Source organism: Pseudorasbora parva, chromosome 16, assembly GCF_024679245.1.
Source record: "Pseudorasbora parva isolate DD20220531a chromosome 16, ASM2467924v1, whole genome shotgun sequence".
In the NCBI taxonomy this organism is placed as follows: Eukaryota; Metazoa; Chordata; class Actinopteri; order Cypriniformes; family Gobionidae; genus Pseudorasbora; species Pseudorasbora parva.
Window position 1 is genome coordinate 40,579,729 of NC_090187.1, and position 22,370 is coordinate 40,602,098.

At 38.5% G+C, this 22,370-nt stretch overlaps 1 protein-coding gene across 1 annotated transcript; it reads left to right on the forward strand.

Annotated features, from left to right (window-relative positions):
- The first annotated feature begins 1,099 nt into the window (after positions 1-1,099).
- On the forward strand, positions 1,100-21,263 carry cep126 (centrosomal protein 126). Its single transcript, XM_067419025.1, is given in 13 exon segments — positions 1,100-2,014; positions 2,373-2,483; positions 7,059-7,204; positions 8,627-8,741; positions 10,596-10,791; positions 13,011-15,028; positions 16,824-16,969; positions 17,185-17,229; positions 17,232-17,305; positions 17,909-17,966; positions 20,396-20,572; positions 20,717-20,781; positions 20,877-21,263. Coding segments are annotated over 13 exon segments (3,270 nt in total). The 5' UTR covers positions 1,100-1,982; the 3' UTR covers positions 20,964-21,263.
- The last annotated feature ends 1,107 nt before the right edge of the window (positions 21,264-22,370 follow it).

Sequence of the window (22,370 nt, forward strand, 5' to 3'; positions counted from 1 at the left end):
GTGTTCAGGTTTGTTTGAGCTTCTTTTTATGTCCGCTGATCAATGTTTATATGTGAATAAAAGCCTAAATTTAAGTTGTTCATCATATAAAGCAATCAAATCTCCAGAATATTTGGACTAAACTCTGCTCAAATCATATGGATTAGTTTTACGATTTCTTTATAAACTTTATGAAAGTGTCAAAATGGTAGATGTACAGTATGTCAATAGAGGGACAGAAAAGTCTCAGGTTTCATCAGAAATGTATTTGTGTTGTGAGGATGAATGAAACTCTTATGGGTTTGAAACAACATGAGGGAGTAATTTATGACATAATTTTCATTTTTGGGTGAACTATCCCTTTAAGCAACCCTGCTGTACTGAGTGATTTGTGAATGAATCGTTGTTTTGAATGGGATCTTTTCAATGAATCAATTGCACCTGTTCACAAAACCGACGTGTGTGATTTGTTTGTGCTGCTGTGACTCAGCAGCAAATCTCCTGCCAACAACTGACTGACTCTTTCGGACATGAGATTCATTATACAGTGCGTGCAGAATAATTGGGCACATTGGTTTTCTGATCATTTTTTTCCAGGCACATTTTACCAATTCCAAACCACATTTGTCTTAATAATTTTGTATTTAATCATTTATAAGTGATAAATAATTGTTCATGAAGGCTGGAAATGAAAAAAGCCTTGTATTCAGTACGTTTTAGGAGTTAATTTCAGTCCATCTCCTATCCTGAAGTCTGATTTGTAGAGATGGACTAAAAATGAACTCCCAAAACTTACCGCCAGATTCTGGAAGATGAATTCTTCAAACAGTAGCACAAGAGGATGTGGTACTTGTCCTTCAAGAGTCACTTTCATCCTATCTGTCTATAAAGCCATCTTCATGTATTTGACAACACTTCAGTTTGTGATTCTTATTAAGCGGGGATCATTCGTTAGGATTGCATAACTTAAGTCTCTGAGATCCTGACACCTTGCACTTCTAGAGACTCCAGGTTGCAGGTCTGGAAAAGGGTGGCGATGGAGACTAAACGGTTCCTGATGGTTTCACACTTAATTCTTCACCTTAATTCATTTGCAGTAACATGTCTTAACATGTCTCCACCATAAGCTGGTGTGTGGTGAGCGTTCTGGCGCAATATGATAACAGTTTTTAATTCAAATGTAGGCCTATTCACAATTCAACGCATGTAAATAAAATTTTTTTATTAATTGAATGGCCGTAGAAAACTGAAGTAGGACACCAGAAAGTGCAATAAACACCATTATTAATGCTAAACACAAACTAATAAACATTATGTGCTTGTTTACATAGCTCTGGTTTTAGCAGACCACGCAGAAATACAAAGGACCACGCCATGACGTAATTGCGTAACGTCGCAAAGTATCACAATTTTTAACCGTTTTTTTTTTTTTAACGGACTGCTTAAAAAGAATCGATTGGCGAGTCGAACTTCCCTTCTCTGTTGAATATTCCCAAAAGTAAAATAAGGATATTCCCTATTCATCTCTATGTTTGCGTCCAGCAGGTGGCAGCAGTGATTGACGTCCATTGAGAGTGATGATGACCGTCGAGCGCTTCTGATGTACGTGACCACGCCTTCTCCGCGAGTTTGTGTCAGTTGTCAAGGAAGCGCGTCGATGGTTACAGACATGGCGTAACTGTTTCAGCGGTAGCGAACAACGACGTCTTACCTTTGCCTGCTTTAATTTAAAACATTGTCAGGCTAGCATGTACTCGGGTTTGGTTTAGATGAGTATCAAACTGCAGGAAGTTATAAGGAAGGTTTTTCGCGTTCTCCCTGTTTCTGTCGCACTGGTTGGCCAGTTTCCATCTTACTCTCCTTTTTAGAGCTTCAAAATTCTGGTTTTGCCAGCTATGTTATCGCTCGGTCGTTCCGACGTCAATAGGATGCAGCTTTTGTTGTATGGATGAGAACAGTGGTGTGTTGAGACCTGTCATCAGCTTGTCATCCTGATATTCGGGATGCCAGTCCTGGAAGACACACTTTACTACTCGTATCCTTTTCCTTGTCTGAATTATCAGTGTAAGGTGGTTGGTCTCATAGTTTTACTACAGTACTTCAGAGAAACAAAACAAACTTTACTTTAATATATATATATATATATATATATATATATATATATATATATATATATATATATATATATATATATATATATATATATATATATATTAAGTAGTTTGTTTTGTTTCTCTGATTAATATCATATTCCATTATGTCACCTATGTTTAGATATTAGTCATATGTTTGTGTTTTATTTGTTGTGTCTTTTTCATTGGTATGTACATATCATAAGATTATGTTTTATTCTGTAATAATTATACCTTCCTTGACTCTATGCATCACATTAGATCAGGTTTTCAAGGAGAGACTGAAAATGAAAGAGAGGTGCTGGTCCAAGAACAGAGGTACTGTCGGGCTCGGGCTCGCAAGCTTTTCCTGGAAACAAATCGCAGACGAAAGTAAGTGTCAAAAATAAATCAGATTGTGTAGAACACCTTGAGTGATTGTATTTAGGAGATCGACTAATTTACATGAATGTTTTTTTTGCATCAAGATCTTAGGTTAAATTGATTTGCATAAAGGGAAAGTATGCTGTTAGATAGCCTACTGTAACATTTTCTTTTAATTAACTTTTTCATTTCAAATGTTCTCATTTCAAGGTATTAAGTTTCTAAATGTCAGACTCCTGTATGCTAACATTCACATGAATAGCCTAAATTAAGCTGTAATTTACAGCATGCTTATTATTGTAAAATTATTAATAAACATAATCTCTTTTATTATGTGGAGGCATAACACGCACTGCATGACTGGATATATGAACATGGAAGTCATTTCACATAACCATTACAAATTAGTATGGAAGACTCTCTCTATTCTTACATTACAGGCACAATATGTTAGATTTTTGGATTAAAATATCTAAAAAGTACTAGAACAGAAAAGCACTTGTACTGTATTTTGTTGACTTGTATACTTACATTATCCCGAATGTTTCCAACAATGTTCATTTCCAGAGAAATCAACTTTTTCAACTAGTGTAACGGCCCATGCCATTGCATTGTTATGCATTAAGTTTGGTGTGGGGTTGTTTTTCAGGGGTTGGGCTTGGGCCCTTAGTTCCAGTGAAAGGAACTCTTATGGGGCGTTCACACCAGACGCAAATTAAGTGAATAAACCATGAATAGACCACTTTGAATTCATTCGCGTATGAAATTCGCTTTATTCTCGTGTGACATTGACTACACAACAGATGTTAATTCGCATCATGTGAGGGGCTTCTGCCAGGTAGCGGCAGTCTTCAGAAGGACTACCCGAGTTAAAGCTGCTCTCGCTGGGGTTAATGAGCGCTGCTGATCGCCTGGATCTTACACCTCCAAAAAACGCCAGATCAAATTTTCAAATAGGCCCTCTTAATAAATAAACCACAGATTTGAGCTTTAAACAACTACATTCTCGCCTGAAAAACTCTTAAAACTAACTTTTGTGACACAATAACTAGTATTTTTTAAATTACTCTGGCCTCTGGGTTTTCCATCCATCACTTTACCATGTGACCGCATTAAGCAGGCTCCTGATTGGTTAACGCGGCACGAATATCCTCCAAAGTTCAGATTTTTGAACTTGCACGATTCGCACGTCAAATGCTCAGTTCACGCCGCAGAATGCCTATTTGCGTCTTTGCATTGACTTAACATGTAAATCACTCGCGCTTATTGCTTCATTCGCGTCTGGTGTGAACGCACCATTAAAGCTTCAGCATATCAAGGCATTTTGGACAATTTCATGCTTCCAACTTTGTGGGAACATTTTGGGGATGGCCCTTTCCTGTTCCAACATGTCTGCGCACCAGTGCACAAAGTGTTTTAGCAAAAATGTATGTCATACATCTGACAATATAATTTTAACATCAATGTAATAAAATAAAAAAATGTAATGCCAATATTTAAATACCAAAAACTCTTTCCTTTACTTGACAATATATTGTTATATCAAGCTAAAACTGAACATCCAGATGAACAAAAACACCTGAACTAGGGGTGGACAATTATTTTTATTATTTTTATTTATCTTTGTTATTTAAAATAGGAACTAAAAACAATAGTCTTCACATTAATTAAATATACACTGACACATGGTAAAGCTACAAAGGTTATTCAGCCAAGAACACTGAGTGATTTTCTCTTGTTCTTTGTTGTTTGATAGACAGTATCGTCAAGACAGCCGTTTTGAAATAACTGTGTGTGTATATTCACAATGTTGAAGTAGCCTATTAAAATCATTCAGATATTGTGTACCGTTGCGATATGCACATTTGCAATATTTCAATCATTTCGATATATTGCACGGCCCTTCTGGACAGCTGTAGCCTGTTGGTCTCTGAGGTCTTGTTATTAGATGAGGTGGCAATAACAAGAGAAAAAACACTAGTGTCAGCGTATTCACCAAGGAGGCAACTACGCTAAACGACTGCTGGGTAAGTGTCCCAGAGATCAGAAGCAATGCACAGCTGCTGAATTTGGTGTTGACAGTGAGTGTCAGATATACTAAGACCTGTCTCCATGCTGTTAATGACTCAGTCTGAGTGTTTGACCTGGTCAATCCGAGTGCTCATTGAAAGTGAAGCTACCCTACAGGGCACAGATACTGTTATGTAACTCCTTTATTTGTCAGCCAGAATGTACCAGCTTAAAATAGAAGCTCTAAGAGCAAAGTAACGTTACTTTATAGAAGGCAGTGATGGTGGGGCAGATGAGTGTGTTCAGAGAAGGCTGAGACACAGATCCAGAGCTATTTCTGTTGTGATTAAATAATTCCTGAAATATGTAAGTGTGTATGAGTGTCAATGACAGGACACTTATTTTTGTATGATTTTTTTGGGAACCTAAATACATTTAAAAAAGATTCAAAGAATGAAAACCAGAGAGTCAATGTGAATCCCTGTGTTTAGGTTTCCTTGTGCACAATTTACAGAGAAATACATTAAAAATACAGTAAATGCATTCAGTGACTTGATTGCACTAAAATTTTTGTATTAAAATTAATTTGGTAGCACTTTATTTTTACAGTCTTGTTCCTTATGGATATACTATGTACTTATTATATTTATTACAGTAACTGAGTAGTTACTAGTGTCAGGGATCAGGAAGTGGAGGACCCAGATGCAGAGTGAACAACAAGGACAGTTTATTAACAAGACAGATCAACAGACACAATGGGGTAGTGGATGAGTGACAGTCCAAACACAAGGGCAGGGGAAAGACACGACGATGACGGTTAGGGGAGGATGACCACTGAGACCAGTCCAGGCAGCCAATGAACTTCACGACAGCTTGGGAGGCAACACCAGGCAGGGCGGTGTTGGACCAATCCAGGCAGGAACCTGAGGCTTGATGTTCTCACAGAAGCAGGAGTCTTGGCTGACAGGCAGTGGAGACAGCGGCCAGGGAAAAACTTAGGACAGAAAACAACACAGGACACACACACACACGACAAGACAACAAGAAACAACAGACAAACTAAGAACTATGACTAAATGAAACAAAAACTAAAATAATAACTGGAGTTAGAAAACATGGAAAAAATAAATAAAACAAAAATCAATCTCTATAAAAAGATTGAACTAAAAAAAATAAGTGGAAAACAGGAAAAATAAAATAAAAAGGTAAGCTATCAAAACCAAGAAAACTAAACAATCAGGCTAGAGAAAAATACCAAAATAAAACCTGAAGAAAACGAGCAAAATAAAGACAGAAACTTCACTAGACTAAAACAACTCAGGAACAAAGAAAAAACTGAAAATAAATCTAAAGCTAGAAAAACAAGATACACTAAAACTAGAAAAGGCTAGACAAGGAGCTAGAGACATGTACGCACAAGCAAACGCTCACAAACATACACAACGAACCAGCAAAGACATGAGGGAAGGTAGCACAATATAAAGGGACCAGAGCACATGAGGAACAGGTGAGCACAATTAGTGAAACGAGGACTAGACCAGACTAAACAAGGGGGCGTGGTAACAGCAAACAAGGAGGTAGGACAAGAGGAACACATGACAAACACAGAGAGAGACAGATCCAAGTACTAAGACACAACACAAACATAGAAACATTAAACAAAGACAAAACAGACAGAGCTGCCAGGGCAGAACCCTGACAACTAGGTCCTAACCGTGAGCCTACCTCTTAACCTAACCTTTAAAGTGTCATTGTTACAGTGTAATTATATATTTAAATACTGAGTAATATTAATTAATTACTTGTACTTATAGGGTAGGATTAGTGTTTGGTTGAGGGTTAGTTGTGTGTAATTATGCATTATTTAACTGTAATTACTATGGTAAGTACATGTAACATATGTAACAAGGACACTGTTAAATAAAGTGTTAGCTCCATTTAGTTATCTTATATTACCGAGTGCTTGCATAGGTAAGTGCACAGACTGTAAAATAAAGAGCAACCATTAATTTTAATATTTTAAAGTTAAAAATATCAGGATAGTACAACTGTCCTGATACCATAATGAAGAAACAAAGCATCATTAAAAGATTTAAATAAAACCATAAGTAGTTCGGCATAATGTTTTATTTATTTATTTATTTTTAAACATATCATAGATGGACTCCTGCAGACCCTCAAAACTGTGTGTCAAGTTCAACAAGTTTTGTTCGTTCAGGTTGTTTTTAGGTAGTTGTAATTCTGCAGCATAGGCATGCACTGGTTTCTGTGCCATTACCAAATGAATTTAGCTGAAATGCATCTGCTAGAGAAGGCTTGGGTTTCTGTTGACTCTCTGAGATAACAACAGCGTGTACAATGAGCTGATATTGGCAATTAGATTAAAGTCTCGTTTCCATTTTAAATCAAGTGGTGCATTTGATATGCTGCCCGCAGTTGCCAACGTTCTCATCTATTCCTCTTCAAACAAATAACGAGGACGTTGTGTGTGCAAAGAATTGTCTAACTGTCAGACTTTGCATAAACAGCTTATATTTTCCTACTGTCTGACTGCTTGTTTCACGGTCTCTCCAGGGCTCTAGAGGAGAGAAGGAAACAGTGGGATGTTCAGGAGCAGAGACTGAGGGAGAATATTCTACAGCAGCGTCATCAGAGGGTCCAGGATGCCACAGAGAACTTCCAAAGAGCTCATCTCTCTCCATCCCAAAGGAAAAGACAGAGTAGGTTCAAGATGCAGAACTCAGGAACTGTTTTTTAAAAAGTGCAGTGCAGAATGCGAGGGTCTCGAGATGTGCTTTTGAGGCGTGATGCAATAACAGAAATAACAGACACAACAGAATAGATAGCTACTATTTTTGACATAGAAAAAAGGAAAATAAGCACACTGGCTGTGCTACGGCATTTGACTGTGTTGCTGCCATAAACTGTAAAAAAACGCACCTTCACTCTTCCATTGTAGTAACTGACCACAAGTGTCCAAATGACACTTGGGTGTCACTGACATCTTGGTTCTTGAGTCTGTGTGGTAGCAACTAGGAGCCAATTATATTTATTGAAGTTTGTGCAGTAGTAAGTACAAAGAGCCGCAATATCAAGGTCCTGCCTAATCAATCAAACATTGAACAATTTGTGAAATAAACCGTAATGGAAATAAAGTTTAAGCTCCAATCTCCTCCTGAAATTCCTTAGTGCCTTAGTGACTACTTCACTCAGAGAAGCTGTCCATCTTAGCAGTCAATCATAACTTCACACTCTTTTATTATATAACAAACTCATCAAATAAATAACTCAAACCAAGCTTATTTAAAGAATGAACAATTGAACTAATACCAGCATGATTTAAACAGCCTAAAATGACAGAGACCATCTTTAAGAAAAAAATTTTTTTTACGTGTGATCTGATTGTTTAGTTTGTCTATGTTTCATTACATTACATGGAGAGGGGTTTATTACCTATACTGCAAACATGCACCTGGGGGCTACCGAAATGCTTTATCTTCACTTTTCAGGACTCGTGAGGCACGCTTGGTGGCTGCTCAGAGATTTACCATGCCAACTTGCTACTGTAAACAAAAGATTGCAACGCTTGCCCCACCTACAGGGTCTTCTGATTGGTCTTTAATCCAAGACTAAAATGCATGTTTGAGCTGTTTGAACTAAAAGCAACCTGCACTGAAATATCTTAAAATATGTCAGTGGTGCCATTGTTTTGTCTCGAGATGCACACCAGAAATATTTTATATAAGGCACGTTTATAAAAGCCCTTAAAATGCCATAAATTTCCTAATTGAAGACCTAATCCTGGTTTAACCTAAGCTCTGTCTGTGAAACCAGGCCATAAATAGTTAGGCCTTTCAAAACCAGAGTTTGCATAATAAAGTGATCACTAACAGAATAATTTTGGGCTGGGATTAATAAGCCCAAATAATCAGTATCATTGATAATCAGTGTAAACAGTGATATCATACCACTCATGTCTTAACAAGTGGGACAAAAATCGGACATGGTCAAAAGACCAGATCTGTGCATTAAGCCGCAGCCTAACTGATGTGTCTACAAGCTCCTTATCTACTGAAGTATTATAAGACAGTATGTGCTCACATCTCATCCACCATTTAAATAAAGTGATTTGTGTTCTGCAGCATCCGTTAAGAGAAGAACACCCAACCTTGATGAAGCGCTACATCATATTCAAGGCAGTCCACTCTTATATACTCATCAATCTCAATTTTTGTCCAGTGCCTCCACTCCTAGCAGGTACGACATTGCTGCTATGACAATATATCATTATTGGTGAAGATATATTTAAAAATACCTGTTTTTTTACATTTGAGGAAAACATTAGCAATTTAACATTGGCAATGTTATGTAACAGCTTTCATGAATTAATTCCATTAAAGTAATATTTCGTGTTAAATATAATTAAAAAGCTATTTTGAAAATAATTTCAATATATATTTTTTTCAATTAATAACAACTCAGCTTAACAGATCAGTAGTTCAAGTACACTGAGATATAAATGTCTGGCCATATATGAATCAACTTTTCATGACATTTCAAACTATTTAAATGCATGGTAATATGTTAAGCATTATATAATGAAATAGTGCTTATTTGTCATATTAATGAAAGTTACCAAAAAGTGTAATGAAAAATTTAAAAAAACATTTTGCATTGTTATTTAATACTTTTGGCAGCACTTGTTGAAAAAAAAAAGTTTTTTATCATAGAGCTCTTTAAAGTTATAGATATTAGTGATGCCAGCTCGCTTCATATTTTTTTAGAAGAAAGATTAAAAAAAAATTATGTTTACAACGATCAGGCTAAACATTATGACCTAATGTTGTGTTGGTACCCCTTTTGCTGCCAAAACAGCCCTGACCCTTCGAGGCATGGTCTCCACTAGACCCCTGAAGGTGTGTTTAGGTATCAAACTCATTGTTGAGCTCCTCAAACCATTCCTGAACCATTTTTGCTTTGTGGCAGGGCTCCATTATCCTGCTGAAAGAGGCCAAAGCCACCAGGAAATACTGTTTCCATGATAGGGTGCACATGGTCTGCAACAATGCTTAGGTAGGTGGTACGTGTCAAAGTAACATCCACATGGATAGCAGGACCTGAGGTTGGCCAAAGCATCACACTGCCTCAGCCGGCTTGCCTTATTCCCATCGTGCATCCTGGTGCCATGTGTTCCCCAGGTAAGCAACGCACACGCGCCTGGCAATCCACGTGATGTAAAAGAAAACGTGATTCACCAGACTAGGCCACCTTCTTCCATTGCTCCGTGGCCCAGTTCTGATGCCCACTGTTGGTGCTTTCGGCGGGGTCAGCAGGGGGACCCTGACTGATTTCCAGCTATACAGCCCCATACACAACAAACTGCAATGCCCTGCATATTCTGACACCTTTCTATCAGAACCAGCATTATCTTCTTGAGTAATTTGAGCTACAGTAGCTCCTCTGTTTTATTGGAGCACACGGGCCAGCCTTCTCTCCCCACGTGCATCAATGAGCCTTGGCCGCCCTTGACCCTGTCGCCGGTTCTCCACTGTTCCTCTTGGAGCACTTTTGATAGATACTGACCACTGCAGACCGGGAACAGCCCACAAGAGCTTGCAGTTTTGGAGATGCTCTGACCCAGTCTACCCATCACAATGTAGCCCTTGTCAAAGTCATTCAAATCCTTACGCTTGCCCATTATTCCTGTTTTTAACACATCAACTTTGAGGACAGAATGTTCATTTGCTTCCTAATATATCCCACCCACTAACAGGTGCCGTGATGAAGAGATAATCAGTGTTATTCACTTCACTTGTCATAATGCAATGCCTGATCGTTGAATGTATATATATATATATATATATATATATATATATATATAATATAAAGTAACATCCACATGAATAGTAAAAAAAATGCATTTCACGTAGAATCTTTTTTTTTTTCTCTTTTTTGGCGTAGAATAGGGGGATTATAGGGGGTTTCATCTTTAATCTTTTGTATTTTTAAAATGAAGTGCTGAGTATTTTTTCACTACTTTTTTGGTTTAAAGATGCTATGCTAATAAGTTGATTATTACAATGCCTGTATTGAATGACTTGTCTGTTTCAGGAGCCGCACTTCCTCCCCAAAGCCTTCAGGGGGCGCCCGTCACCTACATGCCTTATCTGCAGCTGAGGCCTACACCAAACTCCTGCAGGAGAGCAGCCTGATTAACTTCAGGAACTATCAGCCTGAACTATTCTTCCTCAATGAGCAGCAGGAGACACAGACTGTTCTGAATGAAAAACAGCAGGCCAATCCACAGGTAAATATACATAGTCATATTTTTGATCAACTTACTTGCAATTGTTTGATCACATTGATTTACTATGCCAGTGATTGTGTATGTTAAAACAGGCCTGTTGTCAAATTTGCTTAAGGAGTATGTGACGGTTTTAAGGGGGGAACCAACATTTTACTTTTCGCCCAGGGCTCCTCCTGCCACAACACGCTGCAGCATCTTCTGAACAAACTGAGATGCTTTAGAGAGATGAGCTCATCCTGGGGCTTTAATCATACAAAGACATATTAAAGCTACACATATGTGTTCACCCTATCTCTATAACTCAAACAAACATTCTTTCCCTCCCAGACAGTTGGTTATGTCTTCTTACACACACAGTAGCTGGAAGTTACCTGCAATGGCTTGTAGCCAACATATAATTTAATACATTGAACTGTGAACAGAGCAGGACACAGAAGGTAATAACCCTATTTATAGGATAGGTATTCTTGGAAAAGTGTTCCATTCTGTGCACAAATGCAGTCAGACTTATGGAATGCCCTTCATAGGAATGTATGACTATCATGCTTGCCCTTTCTTTGGAAATTTGTTAAGCTATTATATTTTGTTATTTTTACTTTCTTTACTTTCTTTACATTAACGAATGCTTTCATCTTCACTAACAGTGCAAATGTGATATAGTTAAGAGATTTGATAAATAAAACGGGAGTCACTGATAAACTCGACAGCTGCAGTGCACGCTGCTCAAACAATTGCAAAGGGAGCTTTCGTTAATCGCTTTCTTTATATAATTAAATCACCATTAAATCATTATTTGTGTTATTTTATAAATAATGATTATTTGTATCCTATTTAGAGAAAAATCTCAAAAAGACGTTCAGTCACTGGTTTGATTTACTGACGCACAGACAAAGAACATCTGACTGTACATGAATCATTACATTTCAGATCAGGCATTAGAATTAACAAAGTTGCATTACTGTCAAGCCTAGGCACTGCATAATATTGCTAAACAGGCTGTGAAAAAAAAAATTGTTTGTTTTGCCTGGTGTCAATAAAAGCTTTTATTGGACTAACAAGGAAGTTTTCAGTTCTGAAACTTACAGGATATTCTTTTAGTATGATGAGATCGTATATATCAAAAGCTTTAGGACAATTTGATTTCTCAGTTCATGACCCCTTTAAAGGTAATATATTTACATCAGTGGGACCTACAACTGTACCACAAGAGGGCGCCAATTAATGCTGCTTTTGTTTTTTTACATAATTTTAAAATTGATTATTAAAGGAATAGTTCACTTTAAAATTAAAATTCTGTCATCCTTTACTCACCCTCAAGTTGTTTCTAAACTGTATGAATTTCTTTCTTCAGCTGAACACAAGGGAAGATATTTTGAAGAATATCAGTAAACAGTTAACTGGAGCCATTGACTTCCATAATAGGAAAAATATATATATATATACTATGGAAGTCAATGGCTCCTGTTTCGCTGCGTTCTAAAGCTGACCTACGAATTCGCATCACGTGAATGTGACCAGTAGATGCCCATAATCATAAATCATAAGGCATAATTTTGTCTTAATCTAAGCCCTGTCTGTGAAACCACAATCGTTGCAGCGTTTCATGCTCAAAGTCTAGTGTGACTTTGAAATTTTTCATGCTCAAAGTCTAGTGTGACCATGGCTTAATCGCTTTACAAAACTGCTGAACTTGATTGAATCATTTGCAAAAAGGCCTTAAACTATTGGGTGTGGTTGGATAAATGAAGCCTCTTAAATCTTTGAAGCTTTTCTCTGATTGTTTACTGAAAAGAATTGCATCAAGAGTTTTGAAAATTTGTAATTTTTGCTAATTCTGTGCTTACCCTGGGATAAAATCCTGCAGGCGCCCCAGATTTACACTACCATTAAATAATGCTTTTATTCAGCAATAATGCAATGCACTTATCAAAAGTGACATTAAAGACAATTGCAGTTACAAAAGAATTATCTTTCAAATAAATGCTTTTTAACTTTTTATTCATCAAAGACTCCAGAAAAAAATAAACTGTTTCCACATAAATGTTAAGCAGCACAACAGTTTTCAACATTGATTATAATAAGAAATGTTTCTTCAGCATATTGGAATGATTTATGTTTTATTTTCCATCCCTCTGCAGCATGCATGCAACATGATCTCCAAAAAGCACTTTACTTGTATCAGTGCATAAGTGCTCTAATGTTTTTATATTGATTTTCAGGAGTATCTTGATACCCCACATAGCGAGACAGAGAGTCTGTCTAGTCTGGACAGCTTAGAGAATGAAGAAGCTCAGAAGAGTCCTGACACTGCACCGGTTTGTCGCTCCCAGCAGAGCATCACATGTGGCCAGTCTTTCTACCTCCCTGTGGATCCTTCTAACCTCCAACACCCCAAACGTCCTCCATCACCATTGAGACAGTCCAACAACCCATGTTCACCATCTCACCCCTCCTCTTCCAAAGCCAAGAGTTTTCTGGAGGAGATCTTAAACCAGGAAAGCAAACTCAACCCCAGCTCACTCTCACCAAGGGATCATGAGTCAGCAGAGGCAAACAGGAGTCTCTGGAATCTCACGCAAGAAAGATTTGATAACTGGAAGGACCAATCGCAGAACTTCGACGCCCAGTCTACACTTGGTTGCCAAAAAGAGTTGACACATCAGGACTTAGCGCATATGATAACTCATGATAATGACAGGAGCGCTCAAGGGAACATTTTGAAAGACAAAGGATCTTCGGTTGCCCACTGCAGAACGCAAGCCGTGCCAGATAACACACCTCTGGAATCCTCAAGTCTGACTAAAGACTTCAATTCAGAATCCAAACAGCAGACAAGAACCCTGGAGGAGAAATATCCAAAACATTTATCAGAAGCACGGTCGGCTCTTCCCGCCAGCAGACCCAAACACGGAAACAGTTTGTTCGAAGCCTTTTCAAGCTCAGCTGCCCATCTTTGCATAAATGATCAGACTGAACCGAGTTCCCTGAACATGCAACCAATAGAAGCACTGAGTTCGTCACAGTCGCATAAACGCAATCCAGATGTAGATGATGCCACAGGGCTCAAGAGAGAATCCAAACCGCTGAGCATGGAGGAGAGTATAAGCATACATCCCTCAGATCCTAAAAATGAAACGGATGTCACCAAATTGGCAAAGGCTATGTTGAAAAGCACAGAGGAATCCAACAGAACATCTGCAGACCCCGTGACCCACTCTGCCCCTAACAACAATGTCAGATTCCTGAAAGGAATTCTTAAAAACCATTTAAAATCCATATCGGCGAATGCCAAATTCACTTATACCCCTGGCCATGTGCTTTTCACCAAAGAAGTGGCCATATTAATCCGGGATAGCATGGAGCTGGCCAGGGCAAAACTCAATGAGCCAGAGCAGAATAGGACTATTAAGAAGAAACTACGTTGGTTTGATGAGGTGGATGGAGTTGAGGGGGTGGAGCGAGTGTTTAGAGACCCCAGCAGGCGTGCTAACCTGCCTCAGCAAACCCACAAACAGCTCTCGGCGGATCACTCGGACCGTGTGAATTTACTCACAGGGGTATCAAAAAACATTTCCAAAAAGACCTCAGCTGTCCCCGCTGTGCCCCAATCCACTAGACAAGCCTGGACAGAGGTAGGGCCCCAAGAAATCCGTACACAGGAGCATATCAGAGAGCCCACCTCTCAAAGACAAACCCTGTGCATCGGGGGCTCACGGATTCCCCGGAGAACACGCTCAGCCAGAGTCGGCTCGTGTCCCGTTACCTCCCGGGCCAGGAAGGGCACTATCATCAGGCCGCAATCTGCCAGGGAAGCGCAACATGTGGCCAAGACCCAGGGGAAGATTTTGGTGCCTCGGCCCCCTCCAAAACCTGACATTGTGGAGTGTGACCTAGCTGAGTGTCCCGTGTACATCTCCAAGCCATCCTGCTGTGTTGATGGTGTACAAAGCAGACAAGGTCAGCAGGATCTGTCCCTGTACAAAGATACTTCAGATAGCAAGACAATAGTTCATCGGCCTACCCTCAGAACAGATGCTGTCTGTGCTCCAGCTCCACCTTACTGCACCTACACCCACGAGACTGGCATCTGTTCCCTCTCCCCTCCAGATGCGCTTGCAGACAATCCCAGGCGCAGGTGTGGAGAAAATGGAATCTGTTTGGACCGGACTCCAACAGACGAGGAGATCTCACTGCTGTGGCATGGGGTTCGAAGTGCTCTCGCCAGCAAAGACGGTAAAGAAAACCCCCAAACTTTATTATTTCAGTCCTAACATATTTTTTATTTCCACCGAGTGGGTTTAAAATCTCACATTGGTGGATATTATGATAACCCTATAAAGCCTTACATATCAAATAGGAAAAAAATAGAACTATTGAAACTTAAACCTTAAAAAATACATTAAAATGTAGTGCATACATTTTTATTAGATTAGATAAATCAGGCTTTTATGGAAATGTATTGATCACAACAAAATACTGTTTTTAATTTAATTTACAGTCTTTTAAAAAACAAAACTGAATATTTTTTTGTTCATTAAGGAAATTTTCTTTGGGATAAAACTAAAACAAAAAACTGTATTTCATTTAATTACCAAGATTGGTGAATAATATATTATAAATATAAATGCAAAAACATAAATGTGAAAATTATGTATAATATAATAAAATAATATGTTTTTTAAATAATATTTCATTTTTTTTATATATGCAGTCTGCTCATTTAATATTTTTAACCATTTTCACCAATAACAATGTCCTTGCTACAATTTTTTACACTTAAATTATAATTTCTAATATATATAATAATAAAAATATATAATGTAAATATAATTTTAAAAAATATTATACACTTAATATAATTTATGATTATATAAATTATAATTTAAATGTAAAAAATTGTAGCAAGGACATTGTTATTAGAGCAAATGGTTACAATTTTAATAATCCAGCAGACTGCATAAATCAAAAAATAAATTTTACAGTATATATGATCATTTTGCTATACTGGGCAAAATATTTTAAATCCATTACAATGATCATTTAAATGTATATACCTCAAATACATGGTATATCATATTGAATACACTTTCAATAGTTTTTCTAATAGTACTGGTATAGTTTAACATAGTAATGTATGAAAGTATGCAAAATGTTGGTGTTCATCATGTTAATGGTGGCATTAGTAGCATAAATAATGAAATATGTTGTGGATGGTTGTAATTGAGTCATATTGCGCAGTAATTAAACCGTTGAATCTCTTACAGTGTGTACTGGCAAATTACTTGTCGTGTCACGTTTGGTTAGAACATGGTGTAGCAAGTTCCAGCCTAACTATTTATAGTTCCTATTTCTGTATTTTCATCTTTCCCAAAAAAATGTTTGGGAATGATTATTTACCTGCTGTGGAAAATGACAAGAAACATTCCGGCAACATGTTACTAAACTAACAGTCTTTCCCATGAACTTTCACTGCACCTTGTCATATAGTCAAATGAGAGTCGATTGAAAGAACTGAGCTGCCTTTGTGTGTCGGCGAGCTTTGTTTGAGATTCTTCAGGGATGTTTTTCTAGAGTCTTTGGAAAGGGCTCTTTTTTGGTGTTGGTCAGTTTTCTTTGGCCCTCTGCACCTCTTGGGATTACTACTCTGTTGAAATGGATCCATTTAATGATGGACTGTTGTTCCTCAGGGGTCAGTTATTTTTTTAAACATCAGGAAACCTCTAGACTTTGAGGACAGAGACCTCAGGAATAGAGGAAGTGACTTTTATACTTTGGGACCTTTCAGTTGAACTGTCGTACAGTTCTTTTATTTGATCTCTCTCTCTCTCTCTCTCTCTCTCTCTCTCTCTCTCTCTCTCTCTCTCTCTCTCTCTCTCTCTCTCTCTCTCTCTCTCTCTCTCTCTCTCTCTCTCTCTCTCTCTCTCTCTCTCTCTCTCTCTCTCTCTCTCTCTCTCTCTCTCTCTCTCTCTCTCTCTCTCTCTCTCTCTCTCTCTCTCTCTCTCTCTCTCTCTCTCTCTGAATTGACTTAGGTGACCCTCAAGTTTTCTTGCTCACAATGGCCCGTTGTCTTCTTCGCCTCAAGTCAGTGCCAGCCTGTCCCATGTTACCATCAATGGTGATAGTCTGATCAGTGGTGTCAAAGGAGCCTCAAGAATGGGTGGCTTTTTCTTGTCTTCCGGTAACTGATCAAATGAATAAAGACCTGTTTATTGCTTCACTAGATTTGTTTAGACATTAAAGCCACAGATATGTGAGCCCATACATCAAGACGGAGATGTTTGAGATTTCAGAGATTCATTGGTAATATCTTCGAGAGGAAGCTGTCACTGACCACTGAAATGTGCTACTTAAGTACGAATGTGCTTTTTAATCTGAGTTTCTTCTGTAAATCAGTGAAAAGTCCATTAAGGAGACAGGCTATGGAGACTAACATGGTAAAGACCGAGTTTCAGTAGAAAACAGCAGAAATCAAGCCGCAGGAAACTCACAGCGAAAGCCCAGTTTTCCATATCAGGTAAGCATGCACTTACTCTCAAACAAGTAAGAAAAACTATATAAATAAACAAAAAACTTGGAAGTTTCTACGGCCACTAGTGCGTTTTCGTTTTAAAAACAGCTTTTCTAAAATGAAACGATCCACGTCTTCACTTCCATCGCGTTTTAGAAACCATCTCTGTCTACACGGCACGAGCGAGAACGCATGTCACATGACCGTTCATGCACACTGGGCATGCGCAGATGTAAACGGTTGCCTCTTGTGTGTGTAGACAGCTGCAGTATTATACAATACAGCGTTTAACTCCAGAGTTTTCATACTGAAACAGGGTCTGAAGTGTTTTCAGAAGTATCTGTTTTCTAGGTTCGAAAACACCGGACTCGTGTAGACAACAGTAGCTGTTTCGTGTTTTAAAACGAAAATGCACTATAGTAAACAGGGCCCCGGGTCCCAGTTTGAGAACCACTAAACTAGTTTATTATATACAAACGTAAAGGACAAATGTAAAGTTGAGTATACTTGCATACATTTGTGTTTGTATTAACCATGTTGATGTTGGCTTTCTGACATTTTTAATTAAGTATTTTGTTTTTCAGTAACTGTTTATTTGTGGTTTAACAGGTCACTGTGCCAAAAACTCAACACCCAAATAAAAATGGTCCTGTAGCAGACAGTGAAGGTAATTTATAATGTAAAGCAATAACCAATGCCATATTTTGTAGATATATGGGCCTTCTCTAGAGATTTTCAACATGGCAAGAACAAACTTTTTTTTTTTACAAATGTTGTTTAAGATGCAGCATGTTTTCAACTTTAACTTTATTGTACCCAAGAGGGAAATTCTTTTCACAGCACTGCACTTGTTTAACACACAATCCAACCTAATAAAAAAATAAAAAAAACACACAACAATATATAATACATAATACAAAAAAGGGCAAGATAGCACTCAGCGATGTCTGTTGTTAATATATTTGGGAGTTGCTAGGCAACGTGGGGGAGAGGACGCTGGCGTTGTCTGTTCGCCGCTTCTCCACCCACAAATCATGTTAATGTACTATTAGATTTAGATTTTATTTTATTTCCTTATGTTTGTGACTAGTCTAACAGTCAGAGCTACAATTGGGGCTGTTGCTGATTGCTGGCAGCCACTGAGAGGACGTTGTTCGTCGTTTCGCCGTTTTCCACCGCTTCTCTGATGTTTATGTTTGAATTGCTGCGGTTGGTTCTGGTTTGGAGGACATTTGATGTTTCTCGCCGCGGCTGCTCACTGGTGGTCTCCCTCGGGCTGCATGGTGGCTAAAGTTTGCACCGGGCTAGCATCATCCGGGCCATCGTCATCAGCGTCCGGCATGATGTTGGGATGTTCCGCTTCTCGGCTGCGCCGCTGTTCCGTCTTGCATTGCGGCCGTTGAGCGGCTTGGACTTCTGCGCCGACCCCGGTGGGTCCACAGAAGTGCCCGAAAAAATGTTCTGCCTCCTGCATGGTGCTGCGGCGATCCCCATCGTCTGAATCGTCATGAAGACCCATCATCTGGTCTTCAGCTGTCATGCCTCAGCGATGTCATCAGGACACTGCCGCTGGGAGAAATGTAAAACATGGAGTGGATCACAGTGTGCTGCGGAGCTAACAGAGACTTCCACCATCAGCTCTGTTTCTATTCTGTTTTCTGTGTTGGTTGATTGTTTGTAGTATTCTATATTTTTACTTGTTATTCATTTTTTTTGTTATTTTTTCCCCCCTTTGTTGCACTTTGAGATTCTTCGGAATGAAAAGTGCATTATAAATAAAATCTATTATTATTATTATTATTATTATATATGTAATGGCTGAGGGAATCAGGCTTGTACCTCAGAGTCCTATCCCTGCCACCTGAGGGCAGTTGAGCTAGATACTAGATTGGTGGTGGTTGAGGAGAGACCCCTGACATGAGTGTGAAGCGCTTTGGGTGTACAGTTGTACATTTGAAAGCGCTATATAAATGCCTCATTCATTCATTCATTAAGTGGATGTATGGGGTCCGCGTGTAATAGCTCTAATAATTTCAAAAAATGCTCAACAAAAAGTAAAATAGTGTCATTGTTTATTTATCCTCATGTCAAACCTTTATACATTGGACACAGAAGAGCTTGATAGATTTTCCAAGAACATGAGGGAAACCATTGATCGTAAAATATTGTTTTCTATTGTAATATTTTTTTTTATAGAATTTATTCTATTGATGGTAAAGCTGAATTGTCAGCATTGTTATTCCAGTCTTCAGTGTCACATGATCTTTCAGAAATCATTGGGGGGTTTTCTCAAGTTTTTGCTGCTTAATATTTTTGTGGAAACCATGAAAACTTGTTTTAGGATTCTTTGATTAAAATAAAGTTTAAAAGAACAGCATTTATTTGAAAGAGAAATCTCTTGTAAAATTGTAAATGTTGATCAGTTAAATGTATCCTTGCTGAATGAAAGTATTAATTTCTTCGTAATGACCCCAAACTTTAGAACGTCAGTATTTTGTTTTTTCAATTAAACTGCTATTTAAAGCCAGATTATTACAGATTGTAACGCCCTTAAAGTATACTCTCTTGTTTTTTTACATCCACACTAGCATATCATCTTGTCACAGTTCAAATCCTCCACATTCAATTGAATTTAATATCCTTTCGTATGGGAGAGAAATGTAGTAGCACGTTGATCTGCCAGTTGGAGGTCTTTCATGTAGAGACACTTCACATGAAACGTGTTTGAATATGATGCATTTAAAAGATAATGACCAAATGTATCATTACAAAAGTTCACGATACTGTTGCAGACAAAATACAGTATGTGGATAACCTTGAATAAATATATTTTCATCAGGTTATATACTGATTAATAATCACTCAAACCTCACTACATAAACGTCAGACTCGCACGTCCACCATGTTGTAGTTTTTAACACTTTTTATTCATGTTTGTAGTTCTAATCGAATCCTGTCTGAATCTGCACTTCGGATTCTAACCGGAAAAGTCAACATACTACGATTTCAGATGCACTAATTCTAATTTCATATACTATTTAGGACGGATTGTATGCGAATTGTAACACAGCATAACACTTTTTTTCCCTGTTACAGGCCCAGAGTTGCCATACGGTGCTCAAGACGTTGTGGACTCTGCACAGACCCATAAGTCATGCAATGGTCCAGTTGGTCCCCAGAGCCAGAGAATAAAGTCCCTCAGCATCAGCGCTCTGTCACTGGAGGAGCAGAGGATCCTGCAGTCACTCGAGACACTCAATCAACGTCTGCAATGTCAGTCTCATTTCAAATTCTGCGCACACACAGTCAAAGCTAATATGTTTATCAGACCCTATGTATGTTTCTTGTTTGAATGTTTTCCAAATATCAGCAGCTGTGTTTGTTGGCATGTGTATTAACTTCTGCTTGATTTGACAGATGTGCAGGATACAATTGGTGGCAACCCAGCCGTGAGGGGCATCTTTGCTTTGGGTCCTGCATGTGTGAGTTTTGGCCATGTGTTGAGAGGAAGCGATCTGTTCTCCTGACCTAACGTGAATTGCTCACAGCTCTGCCCCTTCTCTTCTCATCCCTGCAGAACCAGACCGGTGAGACCGCGGGTGTCACCATGCGTAGGCGAGGAGCTTCTGTTGACAATCGCAGCCGAATGCAACAGCGTTACTGACTACACCTCCCATGATCCACCACTCCCTCAACCTCCTTCTCTAAACTGCACTTTGAAAACCTTTAAACCTTACAAATGTGTGCTGAGACATACTCAAAGACTGTATTTGAGTGGTGTTTGTAGTCAGTCGCAATATGTGTGAAATGATTCTGACAATACACATAATACTTGGTATTTGTGTAATAAAAAAAGTTATTTTATGCATTCATAATGCCTTCTGATTAGTTGATATTTATTTTTATAAATATATTTTCACACGTTATTTATGTACTGTATTTTTATTCTACACAATCTTGACTCTTGGAGAAAAATAAAGTAATTTGAGAAGAAGAAGAACACTTTTGTCTAGCTTTATTTACTGAGTGCCAAACAAGATAAAGGGCTTTTTGTGCAACTTGAACTCAGTCAAGAGTCAGTTAAGCATAAATAGATACAGATTTACATTGTGTGTGTGGCATAACCATGACAGGTTTTTCTGGGTGTGTATTTTACGTTTGAGCATGTGTGTGTGTCTATGACCTATGTGAGTGAAGTTTTGTGTTTGTGTAATCAGTGTAGGCATGGGAAAGCTTATCTAGGTGTGTGACAGTGACATTTGAGTAACTATTAATTACTCCAGTGTATTGGAGACTCGCTGCACAGGCTTTGCAGGATAACGAAGTCAAACCAAGCTTTATATTACCCTGTCCTGATGCTCTTGTACTATAGGTAAGCGATAAGGTACAAGAGGCTGTGCTGTCTTGTGAATAAGTCACAGCTGAAGGGTGCTGTTGTGCAATACAGATAGTAAAGCAAAAAAAATATGCATCAATGCAACTTTCCTGAAGTAAAATCACTAAAAGCTTTCCTTACGCTGAAAAAAAATAGTCCCTGACTGAGCAACAGAAGTTACGTTATTATTACGGCATTAGATGGGGCAAAGACTGGCTTTATGAGTGAGTCACTCTATAGCAAAGACTTTTATATTGACAGGACTGAAAATTGTTGTGAACACTGAAACAAGACACAACTGACAAATGCTTTGATTAGCGCTGTCAATTGTCTCATTCAGTTCCCTAGCACCTAAGCTCATGAATGAGTATATCATGTACACAAATTCAGGCACTGGTAAAGAATGCTGGTTCACTACCCAGTAGGACACTGATGACCCACCCAGAATACCTTAGCAACTGCCCAGAACACCCTAGCAACCACCAGAACCCCTTGGCAACCGCCTAAAAAGACCCTAGCAACCGATTGCCTTGTTTTGCCACTACAATCACCACTTACATTTTCTTCAGGAAATGTACATTCTAGAGAAGTGAAGCTGCAATATCCAAATATGGCGCCAAGGTTGCAGGTTTTCACAACAGAATTGCATTTTTGCGTTCTGGGGTGTAAAATCCACATTTTTTTTGGCAGGGTTCT